Source organism: Sceloporus occidentalis, unplaced genomic scaffold (genome assembly GCF_023333645.1).
Source record: "Sceloporus occidentalis isolate IW3139 unplaced genomic scaffold, rSceOcc1.0.p SCAF_1, whole genome shotgun sequence".
NCBI classification, from domain to species: domain Eukaryota; kingdom Metazoa; phylum Chordata; class Lepidosauria; order Squamata; family Phrynosomatidae; genus Sceloporus; species Sceloporus occidentalis.
This window is the reverse complement of record NW_028316981.1, coordinates 157,871,832-157,895,452: the sequence shown is the minus strand read 5'-3', so window position 1 is coordinate 157,895,452 and position 23,621 is coordinate 157,871,832. Positions and strand designations below refer to the sequence as shown.

At 41.2% G+C, this 23,621-nt stretch overlaps 2 protein-coding genes across 6 annotated transcripts in view; one reads left to right on the top strand and one right to left on the bottom strand.

The window, feature by feature from the left end:
* Nucleotides 1-6,183: 6,183 nt before the first annotated feature.
* LOC149322490 (thiol S-methyltransferase TMT1A-like) lies at nucleotides 6,184-8,900 on the top strand. Its single transcript, XM_089478576.1, has 2 exons — nucleotides 6,184-6,751; nucleotides 8,471-8,900. Exons 1-2 carry the CDS (start codon nucleotides 6,254-6,256, stop codon nucleotides 8,705-8,707), a joined length of 735 nt encoding a protein of 244 aa, XP_089334702.1. The 5' UTR covers nucleotides 6,184-6,253; the 3' UTR covers nucleotides 8,708-8,900.
* Nucleotides 8,901-17,163: 8,263 nt separating this feature from the next.
* LOC149322489 (sodium channel protein type 8 subunit alpha-like) overlaps nucleotides 17,164-23,621 on the bottom strand; it is a 121,294-nt gene continuing 114,836 nt past the window's right edge. For all 5 annotated transcript variants that reach the window (XM_089478564.1, XM_089478529.1, XM_089478538.1 and 2 more), the window contains one exon: nucleotides 17,164-23,549. In XM_089478564.1, coding sequence (XP_089334690.1) covers nucleotides 22,405-23,549 — 1,145 coding nt within the window. In that variant the 3' untranslated portion in view covers nucleotides 17,164-22,404. The remainder of the gene's footprint in view (nucleotides 23,550-23,621) is intronic.

Sequence of the window (23,621 nt, the reverse complement as noted above, 5' to 3'; positions counted from 1 at the left end):
CTGGAGAAAACAGAAAATAAGGACTCAGATCTGCATGATTATCCTATGTGTATGCAGAGAAAAACAAAATGACAGAAAGTCCTATAGTTCCAAAACAAAAAGCAGACATTCTTTAAAAATATTTCCTTCGAGTCCAGTACATTTTCTCCTGGTCATAATTGAAAGAAGATGAAGATGGAGACACCCTTGGAACATTTGCCTATTGAGCTGCAACCAACTTTGGTATGAAAGTCTGGCAGATGAAGTGCCCAACCTATCACAGTGGAAGTGTATCTGAGGAGCAAGAACTCTGAGAGAAAACAACAACAACAACAGCAACAACAACCAGTTAAGAAAAGAGCAGAGAGGGAAGTTTAAAAGAGGTCTGAGGGCACACCCTCAGAAGGAAGGGGCTGGGGTTGTGTGCGGTGATCTGATAAAAGACTCAGAGGAAGTAGTATCTGCGATCCCTAGACCTCTGACACAAAGGGGGTGTAGCCCTGGCGTGAATAGTGCCGGCACAGCCCCCCCACATTTTTTTTCGGTATGCCTGTTTCAGGCCTCAGTGGAAGGAGGCATGAAAACTGGAGGAAGAAACAATTAAGATATGCATATGACAACATACTACTAGCAGAAAATAGCAAAGACTTTTACTAAAGACAGTAAAGTGGAAAGGTGCAACAGCAGGTTTACAGTTGAACATTAAGAGAACAAAAATAATGGCCACAGAAAAACAGAATAATTATATAACTCTAAAGCAGATGATGAAGATATTGAAATAGTTAAAAGATTTTCCGTACATTGGCTCAGCCATTAATCAGTGAAGAAATCATAAGCAGACAAGAACTTGGAACTTGGAAAGGCACCAGACATAGTTATTTTGTGAACAAGGCTATCATCAAGAACAGTATGGCAGGGAGCGTGGAGAGGAACCACAATCACTGCAGCCTGCTGCCACGTCAACAGGGTCATTCTCCTTAATCTCACATGATTGGTTGGGGCTATAGTTTCTTGTTGGGGATAGCTTACCTGAAGGAAGGGGGTAACCTGTAGTTGGGACAGATGCAGGAGACACCTCCACCTGCCCTATCAGTCAAAAATACACTGAGTAGCTGAGGTAAAAGTCCTCCAGAGGGGTTAATGGACAGGATTGGATGGCAGCCTCCTGGACAAATAGCTAATCGTAAAATGATGGGGCCCTATGTTCCCTTAACATACCTTGTCAACAGGGAAATATGCTATTCTTGACAGTGATTGATTTATGATGTTATTATGATTGATTTATGACTGCTTTATGACAGAGTTATACAGTGGAACCTCGGGATACGAAATACCCGGGTTACGAATTTTTCGGGACCCGAAAAAATCCAATTGGAAATTATTGATCCGGGTTACGAACGTTTTTTCGGGTCCCGAAAAAACTTTTGGTGCTTTTCGCCGCGATTTTGCACCAAATCGCGGCTTTTCCCCATTAGCGGCTATGGGGATTCGGCTTGCGAAAGCCGTTCGGGTTACGAAAGCAGCCGCGGAACGGATTATTTTCGTAACCCGAGGCTCCACTGTAGCTCATTTATGATACCTGTACTATGCAATGAAGTTGTGGCCAATTTGTTAATCCATTAAATGGGGTCTGGCCCATCAGTCCCAGTACAACTGGTGCCCAGGGAAATAATAAAAATAGAAATAGACCTGTAGAAATAATAGCAATAGCAAATACATTTCTATATCGCTTATCAGTGCATTTAAGCACTCCCTAAGTGGTTTACAAAGTGTAAGCTAATTGCCCCCAACAATCTGGGTACTCATTTTAGTGACCTCCTCAGAAGGATGCAAGCCTGAGTTGAGCCTGAGCCCTTTTGCTGGTATTGAACTCTCAACCTTATGGTTTTGTGAGTGAGTGGCTGCAGTACAGGCATTTAACCACTGTGCCACTGTGTCTTGCAGCTTGACACCGGTTTATGTGCTGTAGCTCCATTCTATGGAATTCTGGGATTTGTAGTTTTACAAGATCTTTAGCCTTCTCTGTCAGAGAGTCCTAGCACCTCACAAAACTACAAATCCCAGGTTTCTGTAGGCTGGAGCCATGGCAGTTAAAGGGATATAAAATGGCATTATTTCTATAGTGCAAATGCACCCCAGGAAGGACCTCTATAATCAGACTGTATTAATTGCCACAGAAATGCAAAATTTGTGGGTACAGTGATGAGGCAATAAATTCAGCTTTAGAGATGGTTGAGGGACAAAGGCAGAAGGAAAGATGTTGCCTATGGCCGGGGTGGGTGGATGACCATATTGTTTTCAAGTGATAGTTTCATTCGTGCCGAGTTCTAATTTCTGGCAATACTAATTAAAAGTTCTGAGGAGGAGTGCTGGGAAAGATTTCTACCTAAATACATGGAAGCCAGCAACACTACTATGTCTAGTTCAGTTTTTCTCAGTATGCTTTCCCTGAGATGGCCATGCTCTCAGTGGATAATGGGAGTTATAGGGCAATGGCTGTCAGAGACACCAGGTTGGGGAAGGCTGGGAGGCCTTGGCCTACTTCCTCAGATGTATGGAGTCACCCCCTGCATCTGTGGAAGCAGACCTACAAAAGCTTATGTTACCACATCTTTTGCACAGTTAGTCTCAATGGTGCTACAAGATTCCCTTGCAGACTGATATTCCAGACAAACAGGGCTATGTCTCTGAGTTCAGTAAATTTGGCAGTCACATGGGATCATTCAAAGACAAGTGGATGTGGCAACCCAAGGTGGGTCATGGCCAATCAGAAGCTGGAAGGCAGAGCTTGGCAGCTGGATTGGAGCCTGTTACGGGGAGGAGATCCTGCTTCGTCTTATCTAAATGCTGAGTACAGTATTGTGGTAGGGTTGGGGTAGTGGTTGTATCAACTGTACAGGCTGCAGGTGTGTCTCCTCAATACAGGCCATGCCAGCTCTTTGCATCTTTTTGCCAAAGGCACAATATGACCTGGGTGGATTCTTCATACATGATGTTTTGCATGTCCCGTGTCTGCAACACAAATATTACACCTGAATTGGCAACAATTTATTTCAATTTTAAAAGCCCTCCCCATGTGCTTTGCTTTGTACTGCATAAATTTATACTCACAAATAAGCTACAGTACAATACTATCTGAGACGTTGTTGGGCTGCCATTCTATACCTCCTGGGAGCAGCATCATTGAATTCATTCGGACTTCTGAGATTGCACCAAATATAGGATTTTGAAGGTAGAGTCGCCAAAGGTGGAAACGTTTGCCTTTCATGTCACTTGTAGCATTGAACTAAGTGGGTTCTTGGTATCCACTGGGGTTTGGTTCCAAGGCTTCTTGTGGATACTAAGACCCATGGATGTTCAAGTCCCATTAAATACAATGGCACAGCAAAATGATAGCCCTTATATAAAATGGCAAAATCAAGGTTTTCTTTCTGGAATTTATATCTTTTTGGAATATTTTCAAGCCGTGGATGCTTGAATCCATGGCTAAAAAAACAGTGGATATGGAGGGCTAACTGTAATTTGCATTTGTGCACTGAATTTTTAACACTGTCACCTTGGAGAAAAGGGCTGAGATTTACAGTTGCCAGCTGACCACTTTTAAAAAATAAATTAAAGCTGCTGCTGTTTGGTACTGTTTCCTTCATCTTTTGCTTTTTGTAACCGGCAAGTCTCAATTTGTCTCTAGCCATTTATCAGAGCTGCCTGGAGAAAGGTAACTGAAAAGACTTGTTGAGAAGGAGAGAAACTAGCCAGGGAAGTCATAGCTACCACACCTCCTGCTAGCCCAGCAAAATTGAAAGCAATGAGACAGGCAGTGAAAGGTACTGTGCCTCCTGAGCCATATTGGCACCCTTTTCATTTCATGTATAGAAATTTAATGCATGAAGATTAAATGAGTTTTGAGAGGTACTGATTCAGTTTCCCAGCAGTGTATACCTGTATCCAGAAGCAAAGAAAAATCTCTGAAATACTTCTCCATTAGAGAAAACTTCTACCAAAACTATGTCTGTTAGGCTGGTTGAGTCCTACTGGGATCAGGAAGAGCGAAGACTAGGTTCTTTTGTGAAATGGATCACAATATACCTATTTTTGGAGGTTTTTCCAGACTTCTTTTGGTCTTCCCTTCAGATGCATCAAAGTATGAAAGATTATTGTGTAGCCATAGAAGCATTTCACCAATTCATCACTCTGTTAAATTAAGGGTATTTCTCTGTAAGAGAGCCAGCATAATTTGAGTATTGGACTACAACTCTGAAACCAGGGTTCAAATCCCTGCTCGGCCAGGGAAACCCACTGGATGACCTTGGGCAAGTCACACTGTCTCAGCCTCATGTAAGGTAGATGGGGGACCTATCTGAACAAATCTTGCCAAGAAAACCCCATATGCTTTAGGGTCAGCATGAGTCGGAAATGTCTTGAAGGCACACAACAATAATTTCTCTGTAAGAAGGTAAACCAAATGAGGCATACAGCAAAGTAGATAACTGGGTTTAGCATACCAGAATTGATGATGGCCTGGTTTTCTTCTCTCCACATGCTATATAGCTGGGATGATCAAAGAGTACCCTCCAGATGTTGCTAGGCTGCATCTCCCATCAGTTTTAGCCAGCATAGCCAATGGTGAATACTGGTGATGCAGTCCACACCTAGAACATCTGGAAGTCCACACATGCCAGAATCATAGAGGTGGACAGGGCTTCATGAGCAATCTAGTCCAATAGCTCAGTGCAGGATCCCCAGCTAAAGTATCTCCAGCAGGTAGCTGTCCAGCCACTTTTTGAAGACATCCAGAGAAGGAGACCCCGCCACTCCTCTTGACAATTGGTTCTATTACTGAACTGCTTTTACTGTCAAGAAGTTCCTTCTAATGTTCAATGGAAATCTACTCTCCTGTAACTTCAAACTGTGAGATCTAGTCTATCCTCTGGGTCAGCAGAGAACAGGCCTGCTTCCTCCACCCTGTGACAGCCCTTGAGGTATTTAAAATCATGTCACCCTTCAGTCTTCTCTTCACCAAGATGAACATGCCCAGTTCTTTCAACCTTTCCTCCTATGTTTTGTTCTCCATACCTCTTATCATCCTTGTTGCCCTACTCTGAACCTGCTCCAGCTTGTCTATATCCTGCTTAAAATGAGGTGCCCAGAACTGGATGCATTACTCTTGATGATGCCAGACCAGCACAGAATATAATAGGACTATTACTTCCTTTGACATGGAAACTATATTTCTATTAATGTAGGCTAAAATAGCATTTGCCTTTTTTGCCACAAGACCACACTGCTGGCTCATGTTCAGCTTTTGATCAGCAATAATCCCAAAGTCGTTTTCACAGTTCCTACTGCTGAACCATGTATCCTCCATCATATATCTGTGCATTTGAGGTTTGTGACCACTTCCAAGATAGCTACCAATTTGCACTTGCTGCAGGTGTAGTTGGTGATGTTTTCTGGCAAGAAGACAACATTTTACATACATTGCAGCAGATAATTATGGATCCTTCTGTCTTCATCTCTGCATTTATTTCACTCTTCTTGCTTTCCTTTTCTACATAGTTGCATTGCTTTTATGTTTTCCTCATATTCCTTTAAACTTCCTCCTAAGGCAGTTCTGTTTTTTCAGGTATCAGTGCAATTGCTTCAGGGTTGCCCCAGCATTACTTCAGGGCTAGGAATTATTTCCTAGTGGAGAATTTCAAGAGGCCAGGGGTATTCTGTTCCATTTAAAACAAATACTTCATCTACATCTCAAACCTTGACCAATTTTATACCAGTTTAACTAAACTGGATATTAAAAGAAAATCCTGGGTATTGTGATTTTGTGAGGTTTTGGGAGTGCTAAAAACACCCTGCTCTCTTTCACAAGATTCCTTCACAAAAGGAAACAGATATTAAACCACTTTAAAAGTCTGCACTGTAGATATGTCCAACATATAAAGCACCCTTTCTGTTTTTTTCTAAACAAAATGACACGCATGAGGCACTGGTGCTGGACTATGCATAATACTGCTTGCTGGTCCAAAACTGGAATAGTTCTGATTTTAATCCACAGTCTGCTGGGCAAAGTGTCTTTTATTCCTATTCACTTATGAACATTATCATTTCATACAAGCTACTGTGACTTTAAGAGGTGGTTAGCCACAGAAACCCGGATATAACTAGTTTAGCACGGAAGCAAAGCAGCTTGTGCAGCATGAGGCAGCAACTGCTCATGACAGAAAGTAATTGATCCCCACCTGCTTTGCAGAGAAGCCTTTGAGGTGCATGTCCTACCATGGCGGTGCTGCTCCTTCTCTTCCAAAGATGTATTCAGCTCCTTGCACTTCCCATCTATGTGCTTACCTTCCTTGGCTTGTGGGATCCTGTGAGTAAGAGGGTCTTCCCCTATGTCATGAGCAAGCTAGCCAAATCATACAACAAGAAACTTCACAAGGAGAAGCAGGAGCTGTTCAGCAACCTGAGGGACTTTAGTGGCTCTTCTGGCCAACTCTCTCTGCTAGAAATTGGCACAGGCAGTGGAACCAACTTTCAGTTCTACCCATCTGGCTGTCACGTCACCTGCACAGACCCAAACCCCAACTTTAAACAGTATCTGGTGAAGAACATGGCTGAGAACCAGCACCTCCAGTTTGAGAACTTTGTGGTGGCCTCTGGTGAGGATCTGCGGTCTGTGTCCGACAGGTCTGCAGATGTTGTGGTTTGCACGCTGGTTCTCTGCTCTGTGGGCAATGTCACAGCTGTCCTGAAAGAAGTCCTCAGAATCCTCAGACCTGTAAGTATATGCAGGGATAATTTGTCTTTTTATTTATATACTGCCTATCTCTGAGAGCGGGACCCAAGGTGGCTCATAGAAGGAAATCAATCAAAATGATTATGGCAAGGCATCTTTAATTGGCTGGGTTAACCAAGCCAGGGGAACCTTTGGCCTTCTAGATGTTTTTAAGCACTTGCCATTGTCCCTATGGGTGGAGGTCTCGAGGAGATGAAACTAAAAACATCTGACAGACCAAAGGTTTGCTTCCTCTGCAATGGTTAAAGCTTGTATGCATAAAACACTCCAGCTTATGAAGAAAGTAAGGTAGAGTTTCTAGAGTCTTCAGAGGAAGGGCAGAAAGCCTCAAGGGCAGAGCATGGGAAAGCTATTATTTCACATCAGAGTTTCCAGAATTTCACAACCAGCCTGACCAACTGGAGTTGTATTCCAAAAGAGCTTTTTGAAGTGCTGCTCAGGAGACTGGGAAGATGCAGTTCAGAAAGTCTAGATAGTCTTGGGAAGAGGGAAGGCACATATATTGCTCCCTATCTTGAAAATCCATGTATCTAGAAGTCATCTTGGTCATTTATTTCACTACCTCACAATTCCACCACTTCTCCACTGAAATACTGCACCAAGTGGGGGGAAGTGCGCTAAAACTCTCAGTGGATAAGTATGAATCACTGGGGAATTTCCAAATGAGAATGACTGCTTCAGACCCTTCTGTTATTGTCAGGGCCACAGTAGGGTTAACCAACCCCCTGCAGTTGTCACTCCTAGTTCAGTAGCTGCTATCTACAATTTATAAAAACTAAATAAATAAATTTAAAAAATGCGAAGTCAAAGGCTTTCATGGCTGGCATCCATAGTTTTTTGTGGGTTTTTCGAGCTATGTGGCCATGTTCTAGAAGAGTTTTTTTCTGACGTTTCACCAGCATCTGTGGCTGGCATCTTCAGAGAATGCTTGCCTGCAAAAAGTAGGTATATATATACTGTGTGAGCCTGGGAATGCAGGAGTGATTTGCATGTGTATTGTTCTGTTGCTGATGGCAGGCCTCAAGCTGGGAGGCTAATGCAAAAGATGATTAGCAGCAGATAATGATCACCAATTAGCAGACACTAATCCTCTTTTGCATTAGCCTCCCAACCTGAGGTGGGGGTAGTGGGCAGAGTTGCAGCCACAAATTTCAGGTGCCTTTCAGGAAGAGAAGCTGCTGCACCTCAGATTATTGGTGTACCTGTGCTCATAAGGAATTATGCTCTCAAATCTCAAGTAACTACAGTTGGTATCCTCTGGGTTTTGGTTCCAGGACTCCCTGTGGATAACAAAATCTGTGGATGCTCAAGTCCCATTAAATACAATGGCAAAGTGAAGTGGTGTCCCTTATATAAAATGGCAAAATCAAGGTTTGCTCTCTGGAAATTTTATATTGTTTGAATATTTTCAAACCATGGATGCTTGAATCTGTGCATAAAGAATCTGTGGATACAGAGGGTTGACAACTCTTGGGCCTGCAAGCCTTGTTGTGGGCTTTACTCAGATCTCCATAGTGGTGATAAGGCAGTGATCAGGATGGTGTGTGTATATGTGGTGTGGAGAGGAGACTTCTCTGCACCACCTCCCCAGCAGTCCTGAAGCTACTAACACTGTTATTTACATACTGCTAATGATGCAAAAGAAGCATCGAGGTTGTCATTGGGCAGAGCTTTAACTTTGCATTTATCTCAACTTTCCAGGGTGGTGCCTTCTACTTCATGGAGCATGTGGCAGCTCCCCGATCCAGCTGGAGCCACTTCTGGCAGCAGGTCTATGATCCTACCTGGAAATATGTGTCATGTGGGTGTTCCTTAACTAGGGAAACGTGGAAGGACCTGGAGAAGGCAAATTTCTCTGAACTGAACCTGCAGCACATAAATGCCCCAATGAACTGGAGCCTAGTTCGTCCTCATATCCTTGGATATGCTGTGAAATGAGTTCTCAAGCTTTGGGAAGTTTTTCTTAACTTTCAGGCAGAGATTGTAAACTCAGAGCTTTGGGAAAGTTACTTTTTTAGACTACAGGTCCTACAATCCTCCAGCCAGTATTTCCACTGCTGCATGTGGGATTTTAGGCATTGTAGTCCTTCACGAAAATAAATAAAATAAAGGTTCCCAAGCTCCATTAAAATCCAAGCAGTGGGTTGGCCAATTGCCTGGGGAAAGTTAAGGTGTTGGGTTGAAGGGAATTAATGCTAAAAGTGAAATTGTCAGGGCATGGAAAACATATACGAGTTATGAGGAAATATCTTCCTTGTATTTAAGTGGGTTTACCACAGAGATGGTTCACAAAGGTTGTACTGAGTTCCATGACAAGAGCAAAACTCTGCCCCCGGCAGAAAGGCAATTGAAAAGCTAGAAGTCATTATACCACTCAGTATAAAATAAAACATAATAAATCAAGTTTCTAAAAAAAAAAAAAAGTTCCCAGGGAAATATGAGCCAATGGCCCGTTACAGACGGGCGTAATAGTATGGACTGGGTCCGTACTAGGGTTAGAAAGGGGCGTCACTTCCTGACGCCCCTAACCCTAGTACGGACCCAGTCCATACAAAATGGCGGCACCCTATACAGATGGGTGCCGCCATGACTACGTCACCACCGCGCCGCCTCCAAACAAGGTGGCGTGGTTGTGAAGACGTCGCGCCACGTGAGAGCTTCTAGAGCGCCCTTTCCGCGGCATGAGAAGGAGCTCCGAAATGGAGCTCCTTCTGTGGTTTGCGTCGCTGGCACAGCCTTTAGACGGCTGCGCTAGCGACGCAAGGGAGAAAGGGGCCGAGTGGCCCCTTTCTCCTTCTCCCTGCCACCGTCGAGTGTCCTTGGGGCATGCCGCTTCCCCGCGGCCTGGAAAGTGGTGGATCGGGGCCTCGGAGGCTGCCGTTCTGGCAGCTGAGGCCCCGATCCGGCGGGGAAAGGGCCGGTTACAGGCCGCCCCAAACGGGCGGTCTGTAACCCGCCTAAGATTACCTTTTAGAAAGCCCTTGAAACCAGCTTCACTCATGAACTTGGAAAGCCTTTCCATGGCTTGTTGTTGTTGTGTGCCTTCAAGTCATCTCTGGCTTATGGCAACCCAAAGGGGAACTTTTAATGGGGTTTTCTTGGCATGTTTCTTCAGAGGGGTTTGCCATTGCTATCATCAGACTGAGAAAGTATAACCAAGGTCACCCAGTGTGGTTTACATGGCTAAACTGGGTTTCAAATCCTGGTCTCCAAAGTCCTAATCCAGTGATGAAGTTACTACACTAAGCCCTAAGCCTGGCTCTGAGGGATCCTCTCACAGAGTGAGGCATTAAGTTTTTAGGCGACCACGGGGATTGCCTTTGGCTGTCACACAATACCACAGATGCCCTCAATGCCTTGTTCTGATGACCTCTCAGAATATAGCATTGAAGGCTTAATTCAGGCAATAGCAAACCACTGCTTCACCTCCCCACCAAAGAAACCCTCATGGGAGAAGCAGACACAAATAGTGGGTCCTCTTGACTTTGGCATCATCTTGTTCTGGTCCTGTTAGCCTTCATGATACAACAGCTGAGCCTTCCTTTGGCCTCGTTCTCTTGTAAGCCGCCCTGATCGTTTGGAAGGGCGGGGTATAAATAAAATTTTTATTATTATTATTATTATTAAAAGATACTTCACATAACATTGCTTTAAAAGAGGGAAAGGGCCTATAAAAGCAATGTGTGTTTCAGTTACACATAAAGGAAAGCGCCTGAAATTGAATGGCTTATTTCTGGCTCTTTTAGAGTATGCCTATAAAAATACTTGTGCTCTGTACATAATAAAAGGTACTGCAGTCAAGCCAAACACATTCACAATTGCATAAAGTCCACGAAAAATTCCTGTTGCTGCAACCAACTTTCAAGTGAATTTCTGAGACTTCAGTACCATCTTAGGAATATTTGAAGGAAGAAATTTGCCATGCCGCTCTTTGTGGTAAAAATTATAGGGCCCATGGTATCTGCTGGGGTTTGGTTCCAGGATCCGCTGTGGATACCAAAATCTGTGGGTGCTCAGGTCCCATTGTATAAAATGGTATATAGTAAAATGGTGTCCCTTATACAAAATAGCAAAATCAAAATTTGCTATTTGGAATTTGTATACTTATGGAATATTTTCAAGCCGTGGATAGCTGAATCTGTGGATTTGGAGGACCAACTGTACTGCCTAAATTATGCTTTCTGAGCAATAACTGAGAACCATGTTTTTGTCCTCTTTCTGAACCTGCACACCACATTCTTGTGCCTCTTTTCAGGGCCAGCAGAAACTAAGGCAGCTGATTTTGGGTGTTATGAAAGGCAGCAAGAAGGGTTAATTATTAACATGGAACTATACTGCTACTGCCAATGATGGCTAGATGTATTTGAGGCCCTGTCACTTGGTACACTTTCTTCAGTAATTTGGAAGCCAAATCAGCTAGCAGCTAAATGCTTAATATAGCAGGTTGCTAGATCTCAGTGTATTATTTATACGTGACACAGCAGATTGAGAGAGGTATTCAACTGAGATTTTGGATGGAATATAAGGGTGAAAATGGCTCTGGGGAAGGGGGGCACTGAGGTGGCATTTTAAAGCTACTTGGACAAATTGTAAGAAATATATATATATAATTAAGTATTGTACAATAATCAAAATTCAATGTATGAATCTTTATAATAAAAAGTTAAAAGAGAGCGAGAGAGCGAGAGCGAGAGAGGTATTCACATGGAAGAAAAATGAGGCAATCTCAGTAGGAAAAAAGGGATAATTTGTTTTTATCAGAGACTGGTGTGTCCAGCTGAGTGAAGCACCTTGGGGAACATGATGCAGTCCATTTTTATTCCCATTATTTATAGTGGGGAAATCACATGTCTCCCATTAAAATCAGTGAAACCTACCCTACTTTACTTTGGCTCATGCCTGTTATATTCTTGTGCCTATACTGCAAAATATTAGTGACCCAGTATTTGAAATTTCTTGCCAAATAATACTGTATATTTTCAAACTACTACTGGATACAAGCTGTTTCATTTATGCAATGCATAATTAATCTGCCCATTTCTTTAATCCCTTAATACGAACCATGATTTCTATGTTAATTTCAGCTGAAAGCAAAAGGATGTGTTCAGGACAATCTTATGTGACATACGTGGTGCTTTCTGCTTTGTTGAGTGCTCATCTAAGGCATTGTTGTTGCCTTGCATCATTCTTTAGTTCTCTTGAACTTTTGATCATAAAAAAAAAGTTAAGCAACAGGCACCTGCCAGCAATGTCTGGTTGCTGTGTGATGCTGGCGTCATCAAGGCGGCCGCCGTATGGATGGGAGGCCACCATGATGGCGGTGTCCATACGGACTACGGTTCAGGAACGTGCGGTTGCTGCGTGCTCCCGAACCCTAGAAATAGGTGCTGGCACGCTGCTTCCTGCCCGTATGTACTGGGCCTTAGTTATTTTTTGCAGATTTTGTAGCTGATGTGGACTCACTTGGGTGGATCTACACTGTGGAAATAGTGTAGCTTGACACCACTTTAAGCACTGTAGCAACATCCTATAGAATCCTGGGATTTGCAGGGTTTTTTTCCTTCAGTTTTACAAGGAATTTAGTTTGCTGGTGTCCCCTAAAACTAAAAATCCCAGGATTCTGTAGGATGGAACCATGGCAGTTAAAGTGGTGTCAAACTGCATTATATCTACAGTGCAGATGCACCTTAAATATTGGAGAAGGAATATTTTAACGTTGACCACACTTTGTAACATTAGCATTAATATTAATAATGACATTAATATGATTAACATTAATCAAAATTGTATCATACTTGCTTCTGTTGGGATTCATGCTTCCAACTCTGCCATGGGTAATGAGAAGGTGGATGGGAATGGAAGCCAGCAGTTTGTGTCAAAAAAAGAGAAAAGAAAAAGAGTCACTGCGAAAATATCTATTTTTATTAGTTTCATAAAACTAGGAAATTAGAGTTACCTTTTAGAACCATAACCTAGTCATAACTGGATGTGTCTTGACACTATAATTATACCTGTTGTTGCTGTGTGGCTTCACCTCATTTCCAACCTGTGACAAACCTAAGGTGAACCTATCACTGTGTTTTCTAAGGCTAAGTGTGTGTGACTTGCCCACGACCACCCAGTGGGTTTCCATGGCCAAGTGAGGATTTGAGCTGAGGTCTCCAGAGTCCTAGTCCAATGATCAAACCACTACACCACATTGGCTCCTGTAATTATATCTAGTTATTCTTAAAAAAGAAAATTTCCAAGTTCTGCTCTGAGATCTGGTCAAATTGTGTTTTAAAATATCGTATCACTGCCACAGAGAGAGCCAGCAGATAGTGGAGTTGTCTCCAACCTGTACCCTCCAGACATGTTAAGACTACTCTTTTTGTAAGCCCCAGTTCCATTGCCATGGAAATCAACACTACCATATTACCATACTTTTTTTGGGAGGTTAATATTGGTCTAAATATTGTCGGTCCTGACTAGAGTAGACCTATTGAATCAATGGGATTTACCTACATGTAGGTTGGAACCATTGATTCAGTGGGTCTACTCTAGTTGGGAGTAGCCAACAGGAAGCTAGCCATTAGGTGTCACCCTCTACTATTGGGACATATAGCCCAGGCTCTCGGGGAAAAACAAGTAGTAAAAGTGAACCAATACAATTCCCCCAGCCACTTTGGGATGTGATAGGTAGCCCTGTCTTGGAGCCCGATGAGGGAATGAGTGGGCTTTGGATCCAGTGGATCCAAGGCCAATTCCAATTTTCCTCCAGCCTGCTCCTGAAATAACTTGCTTAGGTCCCTACTACTACACCTAAACTTGTAGTACTCTCTGCAGGTATCCTTGCATCATGCAGGGTCGATGTGCCAGCCCACAGGTGGAGGTGGCACTACACCCAGTCCTAACCCACCACTGGTAAGACTTTAGCAGTGTTTAGGGGCTAGTCTACACATAATTGTATTATGTGAATTACTATGGATTTCTGCACATTTGCATTAAAGGCATACGTTTGATAATGCGCACCCTCACAGATACTCGCAAATACTTTGGTAAAAAACACAAGTCCTTTTCCAGCAGAGTTTATGGAATTTTTCACCACCATCCTGCAACAAGCCTGGGTTTCTCTGAATCATGTGTGTCCAGATCATAGTTTATTTGATTCGATGAAGAGCATTTTAATTGTGTAATCAAGCCCTAAGACTGTAGTGAACAGGAAGGGAAAAGCTAAATATGACAGCAAGGAAGGTGTTGGCTGCCAGTGAGGAGGACAGAATGACATTTTATCCAAGAGAAGAGGTTAAAACAAGATGGACATACCTTTTTATTGCAAATTTCAAAGTAAAAAGATGTACAGTACAAAGGAAATCAAAGTTAATCTTTCAATCCAACTATTTTGTTGTAGAAGTAGGCTTTGTATTTTTTTTAAAACACACATTCTTACTCCTCTCCCCTCCCTTTTCCCAAATCCCTTCTTTCCCATTTTTGTTGTTGTCATCTTGAAACAGAATGAAATACAGAGATTGGGGTCATAAGGGGCAGGACACAAATATATTGGGGTGAGGGGAACAGAAGCAAATTGCAGCATGCAAATAAAATGTTTGCCCTGATATCGGTTTTAAAAAAGCTGTAGCAGTGGCTTTCTTCAATTGCGGCATTAATGGCACCATCACAATATGCTTTCACTTTAGTCCATGGTTCTGACCTGTGCACACCTAGGAGAGCACTTTCAGTTGTGAACCTCAGAAAAGCATTTGAACCAACATTAATTAAATTAAGCCTCACAACACCCCTGTGAGGTAGGTAATTACCTGTTTTACAGATGGGTAAAACTGAGGCACATAGAGAGGTTAGATGACTTGCCAAAAGTCGCTCTCTGTCTCCCTTTCCCCCCACCTGCCCACCCTGGTTTCTCCATTCACACAATGGTGGAACTGGAAACAAATCACCAAAGTTGTTTTGCTATATTCAGGTAATGCCCGGGAATACCACATTCTCCTTAGGAAAATACACTCTTTAAGTTCTCTCTCTCTCTCACAGGGACACACCTCTCTATACATATGCAACATGCAGCAAAATAGGGAAAAATCTGGATGTATATGTACTTAATGTGACACCCAATTCTAAGCAAATGCTAAAGTGACTTAGAGATTTTGGTGTAAACTTTTTAATGCCCAATTCTTCTACATCACAAAATTTCAAACTAGTTTAGAAGGAGAGTCTCTCTCTTATACTGGTGAGTGGAGACTCATAATTTTTGGGATTACTGCTTTGCATTTGGGGAGTCAGGATCACTTAATGGTGATCCCTTTTGCTCTTAGAACTGCTTCACAACTGATACTTTTCTTACATGGAGACCATCGTAGTGTGTGTGTTGACTGGGTATGTATAGAGAGGAGCCAGCATTCATTTTGCTATTAATACAAAAGGTTGCCAGCCCCTCTGCATGCATTGATCACTGGGAAGCACCATCAACATAAAGTTCTAGGCTTGTTATCCAATTTATACTGAGCCACCCATGTTTACGTGTGTCTAGCTTCTCCATTGGCTCCACCATACCAATACAGCAACCACCAAAGTCTTCATACATATGGACAAAGAAGCTCTTGGCCCTCTTATGCACACTGAATTGGAGTGTGAGCCTCATCTCAGTCACCCACTTCCCAGGGATTCGTTCCCAGCTTGAGTACTAGTGATAAAATGGACATTGCAGAAATAGTCAAACCCACCCCCCACCCCCCCCGGCCTCCCAAAATAGGTGATCTCCACATAGGAAAAATGTCAAACAAGGAGCCCTCTGCTGCCCCTTCAGCAGATCTTAGAGAAAGATAGAAAGCAGAAGTTGGCACTTTCCTCTCCCAGAAAGGTGATCTCTACAGAGGAAACATATAAAACATGCTGGCCCTTCAGCCAGTCTTAGGGCAAGTGGTGAGTAAATCCTCACCGCTGGGGAAAAATGTGTGTGTGTCACCAGGCAAAGGAAGCATGTAAAGCAAAGGTGTGTCATTCTCAGCCCTTTGAATGAAAAAGTTTGAAAGGAGAACGTAGGGAGCTAATTAGAACAAAGAATTTAAAGTGCAATGTTTATAGGCATATTACTGCCTTCCAGTGGATGGATTCATAACTGCTGTAAGCTGAAGTCTGGGTATATCCACTGACTGATATGCAGCTAAAGCCCTAAGAACATACTGTTTCTGGAGAGAACAGCTACCAAAAAGACACAGAAGACAGTGACAGAGGAATAGGATATGGAACCCATAGTACTTGCAAAGTTACTTCCTATGTCAAGACAAGCACAGTCATTCTAGGTAGGGAGAAGCGACATACATCCCGCTCAAAAGAAGGCCAAGGTTCCTGTAGGGACTTGATTGAAAGAGCTCACTTGTAATACCAGGGAAGGACATTGTCATGCTGGTGCATAGCCTTGAGACTGAAATTTCAACATGGTGATGGGGCAGAGAATGCAGTGCTTCCCACTGTAGTCCCTGCCCTCTCCAATCTTCCCTCATGCTATTTGAGCCCTTCACTTTAATATCCTTCTCCTCAGAACCACAAGTCAGAGCTACTCATTCAATTTGCTGCTCTCTGTCAAAGACACAGATGTGAACTTTCAGGTGTTTAAACAGGCCATCCCTTACAAAGCTCAGGAGTATTTCAAAGGTGCATCAACAATGTAAGATCTGAAGGGGAGATAGGTACCTCCAAACACACAGTGAATACATACCTCACATTTTTCAGACATGAGAAGCGCATACTGAAAACACGTTACAGCATAAAGCATAATGTGTTCCTCTCATTTCCGTATAGGCCACATTTTCAGTTTCACAGCAATGGCTCAGTTGCCTTCTATTGGTTGTCAAAGGACAACCAAGTTTGTACAACAGAAAACTCAATCCCGCAACATACTTTCACTGGACCACAAACTGGGCCAGTTCATTATACCTGAATTTACCCTGTATGACAGGGAATTTTATAACAGTTTTTTTTTTTAAAAAAAAGTTGAACCTCTTTCCTTTTCTTCAATTTCAAGGCTAGTAAGTGGCCCCAGCTTACTTAGTTTTTATCTTTCCTCTCTCAAACTTTAAAAAATAAATAAATAAGCATAACCAAAGTTTGTAGGATGGCAATAAACCAATGCTTGTCAGTTGTTCATTTTAAAAAAAAACATTGTTTCCTCCATTTTTTTCTATAGTCCCACTATAATTCTATAACTTCCCCCCCTATAGTTTGTTTCACAAAGTAATAGTGCAACAAACTAATGACAACCATCAATTGATGACACTGTTTGCTGGTTAACTGCCATAACTATCTTCCTGGCAAAATTGCTACATAAAAATTATCAACCTGGCAAGTCTGATGTACATTGCTAACCTGAACTTAAAAAACAAAACAAAAAAACAAACAAAAAAACAACAAACAAAAACCAAGTTAATAGAATCTCTATGGAAACACTTTTTGTTAAAATATGGAACAAAGCACATATAAAATCAGCATTCCTTTGCACACCAATACTGGGAACATTTAAATTTGGGTTCTTTGATCTATGGCATCTATGGACCTTTTCAAATGGGCAGTTTCCTATAGCAACCAAGATGAGCCACCAAGCCATCTAGTACCAAGAGCACGAGGAGCTGATGTAGCAGTTCTGGCCATTTGATCATCTAGCCCAGTACTGTTTATTATTCCTTCGGGCACAGAAGATTTGTTCCATCATCTGCTACCTAACTAGAGATGCTAAAGTCTGAACCACTAACCTTCACCATGCAAAATGTGCACACTACCACTGAACTGTGCCCCCTCCACTAAGTTAATAATACAAACTTTCTGCAGTGATGAACAGGGCAGATTCAACCCACCAGAGGCCTATGAAAACCAAAGATGATTGCCTAATTGAGCACACAGTTCTGCTGCATTTACTCTTTATCAAAAAGTCTAAAGAGGAGGGCTGAATTAAAGGTAGGATTAGTGCTACATCATAGTTGCTCTCATACAAAAAGTAGAGTTTTTTTGTTTTCTAAAAAAAAAATATCAATGCAATTTCCTACAGGTAGGAAGAGAAGACATTCACTGTGCTCTCTGTTCCCTAAAATGCATAGTGAAATTGATAACCCAAGGACTGGTTTACACAGTGGTTTACACTGGTAGAACGATATGAGTTTCAGTTTGCACTAACATTTACTTATACTTATTACTCTAATCTCTTCAAACAGTCAAATCTGTTGAGAGAAGTGTTGTTGTCCCAACAGCACAGTCTCCGATTTCATTCCACTGTTAACAATGAGAACAGAACGATGCCTCACAGAATACTAGTGCTTAACTTTCCAGAATTCTTCCCTCTTCAAATATATTTGTTTTGTTTGTTTGTCATTATCTGATTTCAGTAAGAATTTCCATAGGCCAACATTATCTGTGGGATGAGGAAAATTTGAATGATTGAAATCTTTATTTTTTTTAAAAAAGGATTTGCATTTCTCACACCATTGTGCAGCCTGTATAATAATAAAACATATTTAACATTTTAGCATTTTAGATATACAATTTCCTCCCAGTCTATCTGATCAGTACCGTCAAAATCATAGTTGCATTAAAATGTCACTATTGTAATTACTCTTTCTTCAAGGTCAGCTGTCATTTCTACCATTCAGTTACATTGCCTGTGATGCCTGAGCATCAGTTTCCCTCTGTGTGTGTGTGTGTGTGTGTGTGTGTGTATGTGTGTCGGCCTGAGAGGGAGACCTGAGTTTGTGAAAAATTACAAGCTCTATCTTCAGCCTTTTATCAAGTGACCTGAAGAACAAGAACTTATTTGCTTAGATATTATTGATGGAAAACCTTCCATGACAATCCACAAAGCACCTTTCCATTCTGTGCTAAGCCACTGGAAATCTCCACTGCCCATTTTATCAGAAAGTCCATACATTAGACTGTTTTTTCTTCTTAAAGCTACCAGTCCAAAAAAGGCAAATGGATATCTAAACAAGAACTGATTAAGATATTATCATGTAGACATTTCAACCAAAAAAATAAAACACCCATCCCGTCCTGAACCTACCTTATAAAATGTATCACACAGCAAAGGAATGGAATTAAAATGACAATTTAAAAAAAAATTCTAACTGTTCTCTATGATGTTGAGATTTCTCTGATTCCCATTTTTGTCCCATTTTCTCTAAAAAGCATTGGCCATTTTCACAAAACTAAAACATTTCTTTCTTTATTGGCAACTTCAAAATTCTCTATATTTAAGTAGCATTTTAAAAAAACAGTCTGCCATTATGTGATTGTTCATTTTGGACCAAGCTTCTTCAGCATTCTCAGCTGTACTTAATGCTGATACAAATACAGAGTGAGTCTTCCAACATCTGTGAAGTCGGGTTGATGGAAACAACTGCTTAAAATAAACATGAACAATAGAAGAAATAAAGTGCAGAGATTAGAAAAAAAGTTGGATTATTCATTTTAGTTGGACATAGCCCACATCTTTGAAGCTGTTTGTTAATAACTTTTATTCTTAAGCAAAGCTAGTGTAATGTAAGAAAATTCAAGTATCACTAAATAATGACCCAAGGTAAATATAGATTGCAGGGCATTTTACTAAAAATTGCTTAATAAAATTTGACAGCACAAACACTACATGTACCAAGCTTTCCAAATGGAACAGTAGTCCAGCTAAAGAACAATTATGACATTTAGCCAAATCTTGCATAGAAGTGGTCAAAATATATTGCACCTCAGAACCAAAATAATCTAAATATATCTGTTGTTGTAAAGATAATTTTGCAATAAAGCTTTGCTCTGTGTCTGTTTGGGAGGATTTTTCCCCTCTGTGGGGATGCACATAAATTGACATAATCTCAAAAGTGGAAAAAAGAAAGAAAAAGATATAATATATATATATAGATAGAGAGATATAAAATTAAACATGGACAGTGGCATAAGCCAGAAGCCATTCTATTTAGGTTTTTGTAGTCCTTTGTTATTTACAAAAAGGCATGCCAATAAAATAAAATGATATATTACAGTATTTATAGTAGTCTTTTAAAAAGTTCAACCACACTTTTCAGCTTTTGTTGTTGTTGTGCTGTTTACAATGTTGCCTGTACATATGCATGTAAGTTTTATTTTTGTATTATACACTTTGTAGGAGTAAGTGGGGTAAGTCTAACGGGATAGAAATATCTTGTTCCTTGTGGTATCTGGTACAGTAGAATATTCCCACTGATGTCATGGTAGCTAGATTAGGCATTTTAAAAGTCCAACGTGGCACATGTCTGTCAAATTGCTTACTTTCTACATGACCCTTGTAGGAGGCATTTAGGTTGCCAGATTCTATAGATAAAGCCTCTGCCAGTTATCTAAAAGGCCTTACTATCTTTGTTTTGTTTGGCTTTTGGAATATTTTGAGAGTGGTTATTTTAAAACCGTTTTTTGCCCTTTTATAGACAGAATTGATTTGGTCCACATTCAAACAGCTTGTTGCCTTTCATTATATCCTAGAAGTTTAGTATTATCTGCAGAATTCTAGAAACAACTAGCAGCACACCTACGCCTTTTCTTAAAGCTGCATGATGGAACATAGTTGTTGTTATAGTGCAATGCAACCTTTGGCCTATCAGCAAGGTCTATTCTTCAAACCTGTGCCCTTAAAAAATAGTTGGTGATGGTGACTTATTAAATGGTGACATAATGGAACATTTCAAAATACTGAAAGATGTCCAGTTACTAACTAGAAACACAAAACATTATTCCACTACCCTGCCCTGGGTGAGACTCCCATCAATTTAGAGATAAGAATAGACAAGAGGTAGCTCTTCATCCCTACCTGAATTTGCAGGACAGTTAAAATTATTACTATACAACAGGTATGGGTGAAATGCAAAGTTGGTGAAGGCACACGTCATACATGATATGTTTTCTCTCAGCGCTGCACCCATGTCACACTGCTACTTTGCTCATCAAAAGTAAGATGTTTGGCTTCCTGATTGTTTAGAACTCTTTGATTGTTTGCTTGCTTTTCTTAGGAAAAAAATGAGGTTAGGAGAGAAGCAAATAAAACTGTGCAGCATCAGAATATAAGCTGTAGGAAATCGGTCAATGGAAGAACGCTAACCAGTGTCCACTTTTCCATAAATCAACCTTGTGCCCTATTATTACCATTTGCACATTTATAATACCCACAAAGAATGCAACCGTTTAGATCTTATTATGGCAAATAATATTATGAACACCCCCTACCTACTTCTCTGCCACAGAAAAGATTGCTATATGTAACTACTCCAAATTGTACCTTTGTGAGAGAATGTGCTGTCTTCCAAAACACTTCTCTCTAATAAAATAAGTCTACACTGCAAAATTGAGGACAAAGAGTAATCGTAAATGTTGCAGGATACAAAACTACTAGGTGGGTTTCCTTGAAGCCCTACCATTTTTCTTTGAAAGTGACATTGTATAAGAAACCATTCTTGAATGGTCTTCCCACGAAAAGAGTTTTAGAGCAGCATTTGGTTTTCTGTTGTTATTTGTTCTGTGTGTTTCCTTTAGAAAGTGCAAAAAAAATTATGGCTGCATGAAGATTATTAAATATACACAAACAAGTTTTCATTTGTTGGTTTCACTTTCTCCCCTCTCTTTTCTATGGGAGGGTTCAAGGATTGATTAAAAAACTGGTACCTTGGTGAAGGGCATAGTTATAGCTAAGAGCAACTTTCCAAATACAGTGTGCCATAGTCAGTGGAGTGCCTCAAACATATGGCTTAACACACAGCCTGGACAGCATATTGAGTGTCTTGTGGTTTCATGGTTCCTCATGCATGATTCCTGATCACAGCATGCCATCATGCAAATCATTTCTATGCATTGAAACGAGCACAATTTTATTTTATTTTATTTTTGGAATCAGCCTGAGCGAGTTTTGCAGGCTGAAAACACCTGATTACCCCCATCTCTCAAACCATTGTGAAGCCCATATAATAAAGACGTATGTAGATAATAAATACCAAAGGAACTATGACGATTAAATGACATGGGCTAAATATGTGTCGTTTCATTCCAGCATTTTGTTGTTGCTCTACTTTTTTCCTCCTTGTTCTAATATTTTTTGTTTTTGTTTTTAGCTGCTTAAACTAAATGTCAAGTATGAAAATCTAGCTCTGCATGAGCAAACAAACCCTTGAACGTGATTATTTTTTCCTGGGTTTTCTTTCAGTAAAATGAGGAAAAATAAAATCCATTTTGTCTGCTTTTGGAAAAAATATATGGATCCTAAAGCAGCAGGTTTTTCCACCTTAAGTGCCGTGTGTGTATGTGTGTGTGTGTGTGTTTTATTTTGCTTGTTTGTCCTAAGTTGCATTGACTGATGTGGAACATGCAGTATCCACCTGCCCAAACAGTATAAAATCCTTTCCCCCCCGCCTTTGCATTGTTTCCTGTTGTTTTGTTTAAATATATTTGTCTAGCTGGGTCTGTTAAACAGGTGGTAGATCACTGCTTTGAGATGCAACATGGTCACACAGTAAGCAGACTATGTTTGGTATAAGATCTTCAGATAAAGTGTCTCCACAGCTGTTCACTATTGATATATATTTTATCAGGAAGTTTGTAAACAATCTTTTCCGCTCACAAGTTTTCTAGAGTTATTATTATTAATCATCTCAATATTTGGATTCCCTTCTGTCTTTTTGCCTTCTTACTCTTTCCCGTCTCCCTTCTTCAGCTCGCTGTTTCTCTTTTTCAGGCTTAGTTACACTGTCATAAGATGGAAGGGATGCGGTGGATGGGGTACCTTCTTTTTTCTCTCTGTTTGTCTCTCCATTTTCCATCTTATTGGATATATTTTTTCGGCAAATAAAGCCCCTCCTTACTAAGCGGGCCCTGTAAGCTCTCTGGATGACCACTGCAGATACCTCTTCCTGCTTACGCCGTAGTGTGGTTGTGATAGGCTCATAAGACACTTTGGAAGGATTGGAAGCCACAAACCTCTCTTCCATCTGCTGCCTCAGGATGTCTAGTTCACCGCTATCACCCAAGACGCGTTTAGTGAAGGCAAACAGGATGTCCAAGCAGTGGATCCGGTCCCCACTCACCATTGGTAAGTCCATGGCAATGAGTTCAATGGTGTTTGGCTTAGGGACTCGTAATGGATGCTCCAGAGCATCTGCAAAGTCTGCTAGCTTGCAGTATTCAATGAACTGTGTGGCGTCAGGGTCAAACTTCTCCCAGATCTCATAGAAGGTCTCAAAGTCATCTTCACTCAGTGGATCAGCACTCTCCTCTGTCGCCACACTGAAGTTCTCTAAAATGATGGCAATGTACATATTTACCACAATCAGAAAGGATATTATGATGTAGCTAACAAAGAAAAAGATCCCTACTGAGGGGTTCCCGCAGTCACCTGTGAAGCCACTCCCAGGATGCTCTTTGTCCGGATCACAGTCCGGAGGCCCATTGAGGATGGGTAAGAGTAAGCCATCCCACCCAGCTGAGGTAGTGATCTGGAACAAGCAAATCATACTGTTGCCAAAGGTCTCAAAATTGAACATGTCGTCAATGCCAGCCTCATGTTTGACATAGGCAAAGTTTGACATTCCAAAGATGGAAAAGATGAACATAACTAAGAAGAGCAGGAGGCCAATGTTGAACAAGGCAGGCAAAGACATCATTAAGGCAAAAAGCAGGGTGCGGATCCCTTTGGCTCCTTTGATCAGGCGCAGGATACGGCCAATACGGGCCAGGCGGATGACTCTGAAGAGAGTAGGTGACACAAAGTATTTCTCTATGATTTCAGCCAGGAACATACCTTGAATAAGATTGGGGAAAGAAAAAATATCCACAATGTTATAATTTTTTCAAACCATCTCAGAAGCATGCA

Excerpts from the sequence above, each read along its gene's own strand:
- LOC149322490 (XM_089478576.1), top strand. The coding sequence starts at position 6,254 with ATGGCGGTGCTGCTCCTTCTCTTCCAAAGATGTATTCAGCTCCTTGCA. Across the intron at positions 6,752-8,470 it reads TCCTCAGAATCCTCAGACCT|GGTGGTGCCTTCTACTTCAT; the intron begins GTAAGTATATGC and ends TCAACTTTCCAG.